Source organism: Lepidochelys kempii, chromosome 10, assembly GCF_965140285.1.
Source record: "Lepidochelys kempii isolate rLepKem1 chromosome 10, rLepKem1.hap1, whole genome shotgun sequence".
NCBI classification, from domain to species: Eukaryota; Metazoa; Chordata; order Testudines; family Cheloniidae; genus Lepidochelys; species Lepidochelys kempii.
Genome location: NC_136389.1, coordinates 16,779,953 through 16,793,918, shown reverse-complemented (window position 1 = coordinate 16,793,918; position 13,966 = coordinate 16,779,953). Strand labels below are relative to the sequence as shown.

The window sequence follows — 13,966 nt, the reverse complement described above, 5'->3', positions numbered from 1 at the left end:
GCCAATCCTAAATTCTGCAGGTCTTCTGAATGAAGTAATATCCAGCTCTCTTCCCCTGAAATGACATTCTCTCCTCTGGCCATCTGCCCTGTATCCCACTCCAGATCTTATGAGAATGCAGCATGTATCGAACTACCCAACCCTCCAAAAGAAGAGGTGTCTCTGGATGCTGAGAAGTGGGGTGACAAAGGTCTAGAAAGGAGACAAGTAATCTGGTCTTAGGTATAGTGGTAACAAGAGGATGCCCAAAGCTTGGAGCCCCTTCAAATGCAAAGTTTGGGGCTTTTCCTGAAGTACTGGGGTGATAATGGGAAGATGGAAGAACAGGAAAGGAGGCAACAGGTTGGGAGGGAATTAAAACTCATTCTGGTTTCATTCTCACCTGCTTGTGTACCAGAAGCTTCTGCCCCTTCCATGGATCCCAGACTATAAGAGAAAATCAAATGGACAAATGTCTCAGGCGAGTCTCTTTGAAAGCAGCTGTCTCCCCATGGTGGCCTGTGGGGGAAGAACAGAGCAGCAGGTGAGGAGGAGTTTTCAAACACCCAGTAACTGTTTAGAATCCTAGGGCAGCCAGGTTCCGAGTCTCACACGGTACCCAGCTATGGGAAAACATAAAAGCCTCACAGTCAATAGACACACACATACGCACTGGCCGGGACTCAAGCTTTCAATATTTCCTTGCTTGGTGACAGATGCGGGGGAAGTATTACATTTGGCTAGGTATGTGTTGCTGATTGCTATATTGGCTGGATTATTTCAGTCTAGCACAGCAGCTTTGCCAATGGCTGCAGTTCAGACTCTCTTTCTAAATCTCCAATCCTGCCTAAACTCTTATGCACATATGACCCACACAGAGTGTCACTTCTGTACCACATTGTTGAATCCTCACATATTCTTGGGCATGTATTCTTCTTTCAATAATCATCAATTCAAAAATAATTGTCCTCTATGATAATTTGTGACCTAAAACAAGAGAGTATTGGGAAACAATTTATCTTAAAGATTGCCGAATCACATTGTTAATACATCATTTTAAATCCTTAGCTCTCCCATCTCTGCCACATACCAACTATCACTACTCAGGTTTTTTTCAACAAATATATTACTATTTTCAATCCCTCTAAAATATCTGTCCAGAGCAGGATGTTTCAACAGAAGCTGAAGATAGGTCCTATCCTCCTACCCTGGTCTGAAAAAAAAACAAAACAGAAAACAAAACAAACAACCCCCTGCCCCCAATGTATTGCTTTTGAATGCCGTTTAGATGTTTTTAGTAGTATCTTCTTTGTTATTGCTTGGGACCGCTCATCTGGCAAGTGACCTGACCACAGGTGATTGCTATTATTTTTTAGTTACACAGGAGATTCACATAATAGGCAACTGGATAACCACCTGCTTGGAGTTCATATGCCAGCTATACTTTGTATAGGCCAGGATTATGGCTTGTCTGTAAAGCTGGGTGGGTGTTTTAAGATAGGCATTGGCAGGAAGGGGTACTGCTGGTATTTTCAGCATTTTTAAAGCTACCTGTGGATTTGGGGGCTGCTAGACTTTAGAATTTACAATAGCAATAGTTGTACAACATTCTCACATAACTGGGAGCAAAACTAAGGCGCAGAGTTATAATTTTGATAACTACTAGGAGAGCAGTATGACCAAGGGTGGGTTGAATGCTCAGTTGCTTCAAGCATTCTTTGTTACTTACTGGAAAAAGCATGTAATCAATAGACACTGTATTTGGATTAGTTTTCCAGATAAGGTTAATTAGATTTGCTTCCAGACACTTACTAATACAGATAATAATAATTAGCACTTTGATAGCACTTTACATTTTCAAAGTGCTACAGAAACATGAATTAATCAATCCGGACAATGCCCCAATTTTTCTCCTTATTTTGCACATGTTGAAACTGTAACACTTTGAAATTAAGCAACTTTCCCAAGGTCACGAAGTGAGATAGTGGTTGAAACTTGAATTAGAACCCAAGAGAAAGGGTGGTGCTGTGATTAAGGCACTGGTCTGTGATTCAGCAGATCAGAGTTTGATATCTGACTCTTTTATAGCCTTCCTATATGACTTGAGCAAGTCACTTACTCTAGTCTCTCTGCACTTTGATTCCCCATGCATAAAATAGAGACAATATTTCTCTTATCTCATAAGGGTGTTGTGAGGATGTCTATTGATGTTGTGAAGTGCTCACATACTACAGTAATGGAGGTCATATAGGTAGACAGACATATAGATTTCCTATCTCATGAGTCAGTAGTTGTGGTAGATTAGAGCTCAATCCGCCCTAGACCACACTTACTTCAGTTAAGAAGTACTTAACACTTTCAGGACACTGCACAGTGGAGCAAGCCAGGCAATGGTGCCTTGGTATTTACATATTTAGGATGCCTCCAATTCTTTGATCATTGGGTACCAATCTCCACAGCCAGCCTTAAAGGATTATGAGAGGCTCCCTGATGGGGGGGAGGAAAGGGGGCAATTGCCTAGGGGCCCGGGTGATTTAAAAGGACCCGGGGGCCTCGGCCACCGGCAGCACAATGGGGCTAAGGCAGGCTGCCTGCCTGCCCGCCCTCACTCTGTGCCGCTCCTGGAAGTGGTCAGAATGGAGCAGGGGATAGGGGGTCTCTGCGCGCTGCCCCCACCCTGAGAGCTGACTGGGGGCCAGGAACTGCAGCCAATGGGAGGGGCAGGGGCGCTGCCCACAGGCAGCGGCACAGGGCCGCTGTCAAAGGCATGTGCTGGTTGCTTTCAGGAGCCGCCCAAAGTAAGCGCCGACCCCCTGCCCCCCAACCCCCTGCCCCAGCCTAGAGACTGCACGCTGCAACCAAACTTCCTCCCAGAGCTCACACCCCAGACTCCCTCCCGCAACCAAACTCCCTCCCAAAGCCCATACCCCCCCTACACCCAAATTCCCTCCCAGAGTCTGCCCCCTACCCCTTCTCCCGCACCTCAGCCCCCTGCCCCAGCCTGGTGAGAGTGAGGGTGGGGGAGAGCAAGAAACATAGAATCATAGAATATCAGGGTTGGAAGGGACCTCAGGAGGTCATCTAGTCCAAACCCCTGCTCAAAGCAGGACCAATCCCCAATTTTTGCCCCAGATCCCTAAATGGCCCCCTCAAGGATTGAACTCACAACCCTGGGTTTAGCAGGCCAATGCTCAAACCACTGAGCTATCCCTCCCCCCAAACAGAGGGAGGGGAGATGGAATGAGCTGGAGGGGGGCCTCAGAGAAGGGACAGAACAGGGAGGTGGCCTCAGGGCAGGGCAAGGGTCTTTGGGTTTGTGCAATTAGACAGTTGGCAACCCTACCGGGCAGGCATCTGCAAACCCTGGCCATGCCAGAAGAGCGTGCCCAGCACCAGCCAGCGCAGGCTCAGCACTGCCCAAGTGTCAGGTGGACTGTGGGGGCGGTTTGTGCGTGCGTGGAGGCCCATTGACTGTTCTGCCCTGGGGCCCAGAATTGCTGTCGGCGGGCCTGGATTATGGGGTGCATTGCCTTCATTGCTGCAGCAAATGCCCCAGGCCCCCACCCCAAAGGGAGAAACTTGGCCCCTTCAGCAGGAGAGGCCTCCACTCCCAAAACAGGAGGGAGTCTCCCCACCCCAAAATGAGAGACCTTCCCCCCAAAACAGAGAGTCTCCCCGCACAAATAAGAGCCCCGCAAAAACCCTGAGGGATTTTCCCTCCCCAAATATGAGCCCCTTTCTAAGAAAGCCTCCTTCCACATGAGAACCCTCCCCGCACCAAAAATTCCTCCATTCCCCAGCCTGAATGGACTCTCCCAGCTCCTAGAGGGGGGTGGGGGAGGGGCAGGCTCCTAGGGATGACAGCACCTCCCTGCCCCAATACCATTAGAAACGCCTCCTCCCCCTTCTCCACTTCTGGCCTCCCCTTGGAGAAGCTCTGCCCCGCCCTGGATACCCGCCCCGCCCATTTTCAAAAGCCACGCCCACTACAATATCCGCCCCGCCCCTCCTCCCTAGAGAAGGCTTGTCTCGTCTCGTCTCACGGGATCCCCGCCCCGTCTCCGGGGAGGCTCCGCCCCCTCATGGAAGCCCTGCCCAGTCTGGGGAAAATGTGAAGGAGAGTGGGTTTCACTTCCGGAGCGCCCTGTTGCCCCCCCCTTCCCGCGGGCTCACTTCCTGTGTTGTCGGGAAAGGTGGGCGTCCCTGTTTTTGGTGCTGCTGCTGGTGCTGCCGCCTCCGCCGGAGAGAGGGTGGGAGTTGAGGTCTCATGGAGCCGCAGCTGTGAGGAGCCCCCGGCCCGGACCCGCTGTGGGAGCCGGGCGGAGGCTGGACACGGGAGCCGCCGGAGCCGGAGGAGATGGACAAATTGACCATCATCTCAGGATGCCTCTTTCTGGCCGCCGACATCTTCGCCATCGCGAGCCTGGCGAACCCGGACTGGATCAACACCGGGGAGTCCGCGGGTGAGGGGCTGTGCGGGCCTGGAGCGGATCGACGGCGAGGGGTCTGGGTGCAGCCGGGTGGGGGGGCCGGAGTGGATCAAACCCAGGGCTCCGGGGGGGGTGAGGGGGCCCGGACTGGGTAAGCAGCAGGTGAAGGGGACTGGGGGAGCTGGATCGCTTCTTACTGGGAAGTCTGTGGATGAGGGGGCTGGGGGACTTGGGCTGGAACTGGGAACCTGCGGCGGGCGGGGACGCAGGGCCACTTGGGGTGGGTCAGCACCACAGAGCCTGTGGCTGAGGGGCTGGGAGGCGGCGGGCACAACCTGAATTGACACTAGGAACCTTTGGATGAGGAAGCTGGGGGACGGGGACTAAGTCACAGGGAGCAGTCAAGGTGGAGTTGAGGGGACCCTGCCTAAATGAACATGAGTGGGGAGTTCCCAGATGAAGGAGGCCGGTAGTTCTGAGTATTGGTGGAACCTGGACTAGATCATCTTTGGGGAGTCTGAGATGAGAGGGGGTTGGACTGAGGTACTGCAGAGTCCAAGCGGAGATGGTGATACTCTAGCTGGTCGGGGCAGGATATATTCTGGTGGAAATCTGTAGGAGAAGAGCTCGAGGGACATGGGGCAGGTGAGTCTGGCCAACACTGGTCTGGATTAATGGGAGTAGTCTATGGATTGGGTGAGAGATTCTGTGAGAGGAGAATCTGCAGGTGAGAGATTCTAGGGCACTGTCTGGCCAATTTGAAATGGATCAGTATTGGGGGAAATCTGTGTGCGTAGCTAGGCAACCATACTGGATTAAAAATGCTGAGAGATGTAGACAAGAAGCCAGTTTGGTTTGGATCAGCGCTGGAATATTTCTTGATGAGATCTCAAGTGGGATCAATCCTGGGTAGTCCACAATAAAAGAGTACAGATGGTTCAGCCTGACCAGCCCAGACTGGATCAAGACTCTCCGAGAATACTGGCCTGGTTGAATTGGACTGGGATAATAACAGTAAATTCACATTGAGAAAACCTTGGGATAAGGGGCAAGATGGACCCTGATCTGTCAACCCAGTCTGACTGAATCTTGTGGAATATTCTGGGTATCTGTCTTCTCCTATATAGCTGTGCACAAATACAGAAACTCTCTGAAAAGTCACTTTAATACTATCTATGTAGCAAAAGCAAAACAAACGAAGTTGAAACACTTATAAGCTAAATGGACAGATAGTACCACTACTTGTTTCTACACTGAATTTTAGTCACCATAGACAGTGAATATAGAACAGTCTGTTTTTTTATTTATAATTAGTTTCACTTTTGGGGTCTCTGCTGTTGTGTTTGTATTTTTAATGTTGGAATTGATCTTTAGATCTCATTTTGCCTCCTCCCTATTTCAAAATGTTCTCGGCATGATGTTTTTAAATCTACTTTTAGGCTTAAACCTATGTTTTGTTTTGTAATATTTGACATTGTTCCTTTAAAGGAGGATTTTTCAAGTGTCTTTATAGGCAAAAGCAATTGCAATATTTGCAAAAATACATAGTTTTATTACAGTTCATCTTGGCTATTGGATGGGGCTGGGCTTGTCCTGGTGAAATGGACAGGAAGACAATAGAAGGGTTTTTCTTCGATCTTGCACCCAAATGAGTCTAGAAGCTCCTTGTCAGGGAAAGAAGCTGTGATGCCATTCTTGCTAGATCCCACCACCTGAATATGGGCAAAGCAACCTAAACTGATCTCTCATTGATATTCCAATCTCCTGGCTGTCCCCACAGGAAATACATAGAATTCTTAAGAACATAAGAATGGCCATACTGGTTCTGACCAGTGGTCCATCAAGTCCAGTATTCTGTCTTCCAAATGTGGCCAGTGCCAGATGATTCCGAGGGAGTGAACAGAACAGGTCAATATATTGAGTGATCCATCCCCTGTCCTCCAGTACCAACTTCTAGCAATCACAGATTTAGGGACACCCAGAGCATGGGGTTGCATCTCTGATCATCTTGGCTAATAGCTATTGATGGACCCGTCCTCCATGAACTTATCTAATTCACTTTGAGCCCAGTTATACTTTTGGCCTTCACAAGATCCCCTGGCAAGAGGTTCCACAAGTTGACTGTGCATTATGTGAAGAATTCAGAGTAACAGCCATGTTAGTCTGTATTCGCAAAAAGAAAAGGAGTACTTGTGGCACCCTAGAGACTAACCAATTTATTTGAGCATAAGCTTTCGTGAGCTACAGCTCACTTCATCCGATGAAGTGAGCTGTAGCTCACAAAAGCTTATGTTCAAATAAATTGGTTAGTCTCTAAGGTGCCACAAGTACTCGTTTCTTTGTGTGAAGAAGTACTTCCTTATGTTTGGTTTAATCCTGCTGCCTATTAATTTCATTGGGTGACCCCTGGTTCGTGTGTTATGTGAAGGAGTTAATAACACTTCCTTATTCACTTTCTCCACACCATTCATGACTTTCTAGACCTCTATCATATCCCCCCTCATTTGTCTTTTTTCCAAACTGAACAGTCCCAGTCTTTTTAATCTCTCTTTATATGGAAGCTGTTCCCAACCTTTAATCACTTTTGTTTCACTTCTCTGTACTTTTTCCCATTCTAATATATACCAATCATGCTACTTTAGATAGCACAAAAGATATACAGACGTAGGCAAAACAATAAAATATCTATATGCATTTCCTTGCCTCAGTTTTCTCACTGCTTTTAGGTCTTCTTTGGGCTCAGGTCAGATTTGTCTAAGGCAGTGGTTCTCAACCAGGGATATGCATACCACTGGGGGTACATCAAGTCATCTAGATATTTGCCTAGTTTTACCACAATCTACATAAAAAGCACTAGCGAAATCAGTACAAACTAAAATTTCATACAATGACTTTTTTATACTGCCCTATATACTATACACTGAAGTGTAAATACAGTATTTATATTCCAATTGCTTTATTTTATAATATGGTAAAATTATAATTTGTCAGTAATAGTGTGCTGTGACACTTGAATTTTTAGGTCTGATTTTGTAAGCAAGTAGTTTTTAAGTGAGGTGAAACTTGGGAGTACGTAGGACAAATCAGCCTCCTGAAAGGCGTACGGTAGTCTGGAAAAGTTGAGAACCACTGCTCTAAGGAGTCTAAGAACAGCCCCCTACTACACATGGCTTCTCCTCCTAATCACCCGGTTGCCTTCTTCCTCTGCTGCTTTCACGGTTAAACAGGATCCCCTGCTCTGAAAGCCTGCCCCTCTCTCCTGCTTCCTCTTCCTTGCTCTGTGAGTTCCTTGAGTTTATAAGGGCTTGTCTGCATGGTGAGTTGCTGCACAGCAAGCCAGAGTGTGATGCTACAGCACACCCGCTTGCTGTGCAGTAACTCACTGTATAGACATGACTACTGTGCAGTGGGAGTCCTGGCATGTGGCTTAGTGTACTACTACTTCAGAGCACACTGTGCTAAGCCATGCTCTGGGACTTTCACTGCGCTGTAGTAATTTCATGGCAAATTACGGTGTGGCAACCTGGTGTGCTGAAGATTCACACCTTAGCTTGTGCAGTAACTTGCCGTGTAAATGAGCCCTTAGTCCTGCTACTAACATCTGCTTCCTTTGTTCTGCTGCTGGAGAAATTTCACTGCTACAAACCCCAGCTCACTAATGGAACCTGGAGAAAACTGGCTTCCACTAGACTTTAGCCATCTCATTCTCTCTGGGCAGGTCTGTTCACTCGTAGGAGGCTCTTAGTGACTGTCACTTTCAAGGACAGACTTAGGACAGGGAACATGAGTTAAGAATATGGTAAATGGCTTAAGTATACAGAGTTCATAATATCAAACAAATTCCTTAATTGCACATACACAAGATTCCCTCAAATTGTCACCTCACCACTTTCTGTAGGACCTAAAATTGTTTTTACTTTCTCGCTTGTGTGGAAACAGGAACAGGATAACAGACACTGCTTCCAAACTATTCTGAAAACACAAATGAGCAAAGGTCATGTGGACATAAAGGTGCTGCATACAGTACACTAAAATTCTTGTTAAAGAAACAAGCTTTATCACATCTCTATATAATGTAAAAATTAGTACTTGAACTGTTCTGCTGGGCAGTCATTAAGTATTAGTTATATCACTGTTTATTACTTAGGGATCAGATGCCATTTCCATTCTAAATCTCCTTTAGAGGTGCAGGTAAAACAGTCTTCATTAAGCTAAAGCTTGGCAAACCTTAGGAGTGCATGGATTTTTCTAACGCACTAGACCATTCAAATAATATTTTGACAGACTGAGATTTCTTTTGTCTGGTGGTGCCAAAGAAGCTGCTGAGTTGATACAATCTTAAAAGAAAGCTGTTAAGGTCTTTTCCTAATAAGAAAGTTTCATAGATTTGTATCAGCATGAAAAACGATGTATTGTTACAATGTAAAACCTTATTTTTAAAATTTTTTTGTACTAAAAGAATAAAAAACATTCCAAAATAAGCATTTTATCTAAACTGATAGAGTAAGGAAAAAAAGAACTAAGGTGCCCATTATATCAAGGACTTCTTGGGCTTAGTACTGCACTTAGTATTTTTTAAGCACTGTAATTGCTCCTGGGGGAATTCTGTGCCACTGCACATGCGCAGAATTTATGTCCCCCGCAAATGTGTTTGCTTCACCGCAGAAAAATGACTTTCTGACAGGAAAGCAAAGGGAAGCCACAAGAGCAGTCATCCTCACAGTATGTTTCGGGTCCCCAGGGCAGCCAGCAGAGAGGTAAATTACTGTGGGGCGGGGGGCAGGACTGGGGAAGACCCAGCTGGTGGCTCCTACCCTGTGCCGGGCTTAGTTGCTAGTCCCAGCTGGGCTGGGGAGGACAGGACTTCATCTTCCCCTGCACAGCATCTAGGGCTGTGTCAGACCCACCCCCAGATTTCTCCACCAGCTGTAGGAAATTCTGTAAACTCCCCTCTCCTGCCCCCCATGCTCCTTGCACCCATCGCTCCTCAGCTGCAGGGGGAGGGATCACTGAACAGGGAGCTGCTCCTCCATCTGCCCAACCACCATGCATCCAGACTCCCCTCATACCCAGAACCCCCCCGACGAGCCTCACTCCCCCTGCATCTGGGCCACCCTGATGAGCCACCTGCACCCAGATCCCCATCATACCAAGCCCCACTCCCCCAGCATCTGGACCCCACCGCTGAGCCCCCCCATACCCAGACACACACCCCCTGCTGAGCTCCAGCCACCTTCACCTAGACCCCCCCGCAGTCCCATCACCATTGCACTGAGAGCCCCCCCAACAAGCCCCTGTGCATCCAGATCCCCCCCACCCTGCGCCTGGATCCCCAATGAGCCATCCGCACCCAGATTGCCCCATGCAGAACCTTCTCAATTCACACCTGGATCCCCTCCACACTTGGATCCTGCCTTCCTGAGCCTGCCTGCCCACACCTGGTGCACTTGGCATGGAGGGGCATGGCTCTGGGGTGTTTCTGGGGCAGGCCCAGACCTTGCAGTATGTCAGAGTTGGGTGCAGCCTCACCACTGAGTCTATGTCCCAGGGGGAAAGCTGCCCAATGATCTCCCATCTCTGTGCAGTCAGTGGCCTGTGCTCCCCAATGCCATGCTGGAGCCTCCACATTTATTTGACAAATAAAATTTGCAGAATTTTTTTTTGGCGCAGAATTTTTAAATTTTTGGCACAGAATACCCTCAGGAATAACTGTAATATAAGATGAGTGCTTTTAAAAATGACACTTCATTCCCAGAGAATGATACAGAAAAGAATGGGGCCCCATCATTGAGGACCAAAGAAATGCCTTGCTGATAAGCCCAGTTCCAGCTGCTAGGGGGATTCTGGGATTCGTACTAGTTTGCTGTCCCTACACCATGTTCAGGGACTTTCTTTCCTATCTGCCTTTGAACAGTAGTTGTCTGAAGCACCCTCCTCTCATTGGTCAAGGGAACTTTCTTTTTCTGTGCCCAACCTTTTTGTTTTGGGGGTTTCTTTCTCATGGGAATAGCTCTAGTGCCTACCTATGCAGATAACTGTGATACCAAGTAGCAGCAGAACGACATTATTTCTCAGTTTGGCTGCTCTCCTCAGGGTCTGGAAAAGCAGAATGCAACTGCTCGTCTTGTCAGCACTCCTGCTGCCTACAGTGTAGGAGAGGTCTCGGCAGATTCAAGATGATACTGCACTGGATTACTCAAAGTTGTTTGTTACCATAAAGGCTGAAAACCTGGGCCCAGATTTTCAGGAAAGTCTGTGTCTTATTTGAATGCACAACAATGTGTAATTAAGATTGTCTGTGCAGTTGGTCACACTACAAACCAAATTGGTCATTTATATGATTTTCTGAAAATCTGGGCCTTTATTTTATTTAAATGAAAGCTTAATTCTGTAGAGTTTGATGGCTGGGTAGCACTTCTCTTTAACCCTACTCTCCTCATAAAGAAGTAGATATTTTAGCTCTGTGTGAATGCTGTGTTTTCCCATTCCCTTCTGTAGTTATGCACAATTGACTAAGTTCAGGAGCTGGATCCTTAAGTGAGTTTGTCTTTGCTTTCATAGGTTTGTCAGAATCACAGTGCTGCTTTAGCTAGTCTTGTTTAAGGAAGTTCATAGGTTTTAAAATACATTTGTTTCATAAAATAAAAGGTTAAAAAATGGATTTGTCTCTCAAAGAGCTCCCAGTGTGAAGTGAATCTTTTTTTATGTGCATGTAAAACACTGCTGGATCAAATCTGGAAATCAGCAATTTATCAATAATTTTACAGAGGCAGCTTTATTTTAACAGAGCAGTATCTTAAGCAAGAAACAGAGGCTTAAACCTGCTCCAGATTAAGTCACTGACTACACTCCCATTGATCTTCGTGATAGGGTTTGATCCTATATCAGTACACTTTCTGTAATCAATTTAAAAGTTTTTCATAAGCAGATGGAATAAAAACTATGTGTTCATTTTTGTGTGAGAGGATCTATAGTGACTCTTACTGAAGCTGATACTTTGTCTTTTTCTCAGAGGGATGGTTGGGCTTAATTTACCTTAGTTTCAGCATTTCAAGACATTGCCATAGCGAAAGGAATTTGAATGGGATGTACTATTGACCTGAAGAATGATTTTTAAAGCCATTTGTATATGTTCTTGACAATTTGGAATACTTTCAGGGCAGTCCACAAAACTGTGGAGGAACATTTAATAAAAAAAAAAAAAAATCCTGTTTTGTACACTGAACTGTTAGTGTCAACTTCATGATGGATGGCCAAATACTTTAGGATTATTTGGTTCCAATTTACAGTACAGAATATAACTGAGTTATACTGATCACTTACTTAATGTGAATGTCAAAACTTAAGACTGCTAAATTTTGAAAGATCACTTCTAAAATAAACATATTAATGTAAGTGGATGTGATGCATGGTTTAATGTAGGACTACATTGTATGACATTATGGTTGCTATTTATACATGTAACAGTGCTGTCTTGTATAGGATTATTGTTGAATAGTATATTCAGTTTTACCGTGCATCTGTGGTATGTAATTCTTCACATAAGTGACCATGATGTTTGTTTTTCATTTAAATAGCCCTGTATATCAAGCAGTGTAGTGACAGTAATGACAATAAGTTGTGAATCTACATCATGAGACTTATTTAACTGTCAACAGCTTATTCACAAAGGCTGCTACGGTACAAATTTTGCGACATACTTTCTGTGGAGTCTAGTATCATGCATGGCAGTTGGTAATGTAGAATGCTGCCATTCAGAGGAAATGGGTTTGAAAGCAATTGCTGTACTGTGCGCTTAGCGCAGTTATTATATTTTCTTCCTCCTTGGATTTGCGGATCTTGCACTATCTAAGAACTGGCTGCAAAGTGGTGGTAGTGTTTAAGTGTTTCAGCAATGTGGTTGGCACTGTACAAAACATAAACTGACTCTATTTCAAAGAATTTATATTCTAATAGAGAATATGGGTCATGATGGGAAGCCATGAAGAGAGAATAACTTAAAGATCATTTTAAGTAAATATTTGTTTTAGGTCATATCTTGTGGGGATTGTAATGAGGGAAGTTGTCCTCTCAGTGACACGTGTGCATGGAGCAGGTGCGGTAAATATACAAGGAGAAATGCAGTAATAATGGGGAGAACAGGAGCTGAAGCAGAGCCAAGTATACCTAGACCATCCCTGACAAATGTTTGTCTAACCTATTCTTAAAAATTTTCAATTATGGGGATTCCACAACCTCCCTTGGAAGCCTATTCCAGTACTTAACTTTCTAATTATAAGGATAGTTTCCCCCAATAACTAACCTAAATTTCCCTTGCTGCAAATTAAGCCAATTACTTCTTGTGCTACCTTCAGTGGATATAGAACAAGTGATCACTGTCATCCTTATAACATATTTTAAGATTATCAGGGACCCCCGCCCCCTCAGTCTTTTTTTCTGAAGACTAAACATATTCCATATATGGTGTTATGAAAACTGATGAAAAGCCAAGCTGTGATTATACACTTGTTACAGTAGATAAAAATGCTTGGTTTTGATGGGTATAAAAAATAGAATGGATTTGAGGTGGTAGAGGGGGAAAAAAGGGAGCACAGTTCTGTATTCTGTACTAAGTATGCAGTGTGTGTTTGCTCCACACTTGCGACGTATTAGCCTGTAAAAGGTAACATTGAAGCTCCCAGTCTAAGCACATCTAGTATAGTTCAATTCTATTAAATATCATATTTTTTAAAAATGTCTTTCAAGTGACTATAAAAATCTCAGACAAGGCTTGAGTTGTACTTGAGTGACTTCTTATTCTGTAATCTGCAATGTTTTAGAGCACTGTAGTAGTAATCATCATCATCATAAGGCATAGATGTGATGAAAAGCATTAATTATTTGCTTGTTTGAATTTCTGGTGTTTGGGCATATAGGAAGGATTGATTTCTACATAGGCAGACTCTCTTAAAGGTAGATACCTGTTTCAGCCTAGTTATTTGACATAGCTAGAGGATGTATGAGAGCTCTGATCATCCTTTTCTCTTTGCTCTTTAGTGGAGACGCTATTCATTCATGTTTTTGAAGTAGCAATATATTTATTTCTGTCACACAAGGGTGCAAAATGTTATTCCTGTATTTCCAGCATCTTTGTTAAATTATTTAAATTTTAGTTGGTTTTACAGAATCTGACATCAGATCATCATTTTTCATTGAGCACAGATCTGGAAGCCAATAACTTGAGTTGTTACTCCACCATTATTTTTAAAAGTGCCATAAAGTACTAGCTTGCTTTATTTTTCTTCTCTTTTGGGAGTAAATTTGTAATAAAAATTCCAGGAAGGCTGGATGTCCTTCTCCCAACTAAGTGTTTAATTGCTTTTTTTTTCCTTTGTATCTAGTCCTTGCTTCTTCCGTCAGTATTCAGCTTACTCACAAACAGTAACATTTCCAAAAGCATTAAGCCCTAGTGAATTAGGTACTTTTGGTCACAACTCAGCTAAAATTGAGTTACATTCAGTATCTGGGGAAGCTGCTTGTCTTTTCTTTCAATTCCCACTCCCCTCAAAATATGTTGA

The 13,966-nt window shown here is 44.8% G+C and overlaps 1 protein-coding gene across 2 annotated transcripts in view; it reads left to right on the top strand.

The window, feature by feature from the left end:
- The first annotated feature begins 4,097 nt into the window (after positions 1-4,097).
- Positions 4,098-13,966, top strand: part of MOSMO (modulator of smoothened) — a 50,521-nt gene continuing 40,652 nt past the window's right edge. For both annotated transcript variants that reach the window (XM_073362201.2, XM_073362202.2), the window contains exon 1: positions 4,098-4,442. In XM_073362201.2, coding sequence (XP_073218302.1) covers positions 4,337-4,442 — 106 coding nt within the window. In that variant the 5' untranslated portion in view covers positions 4,098-4,336. The remainder of the gene's footprint in view (positions 4,443-13,966) is intronic.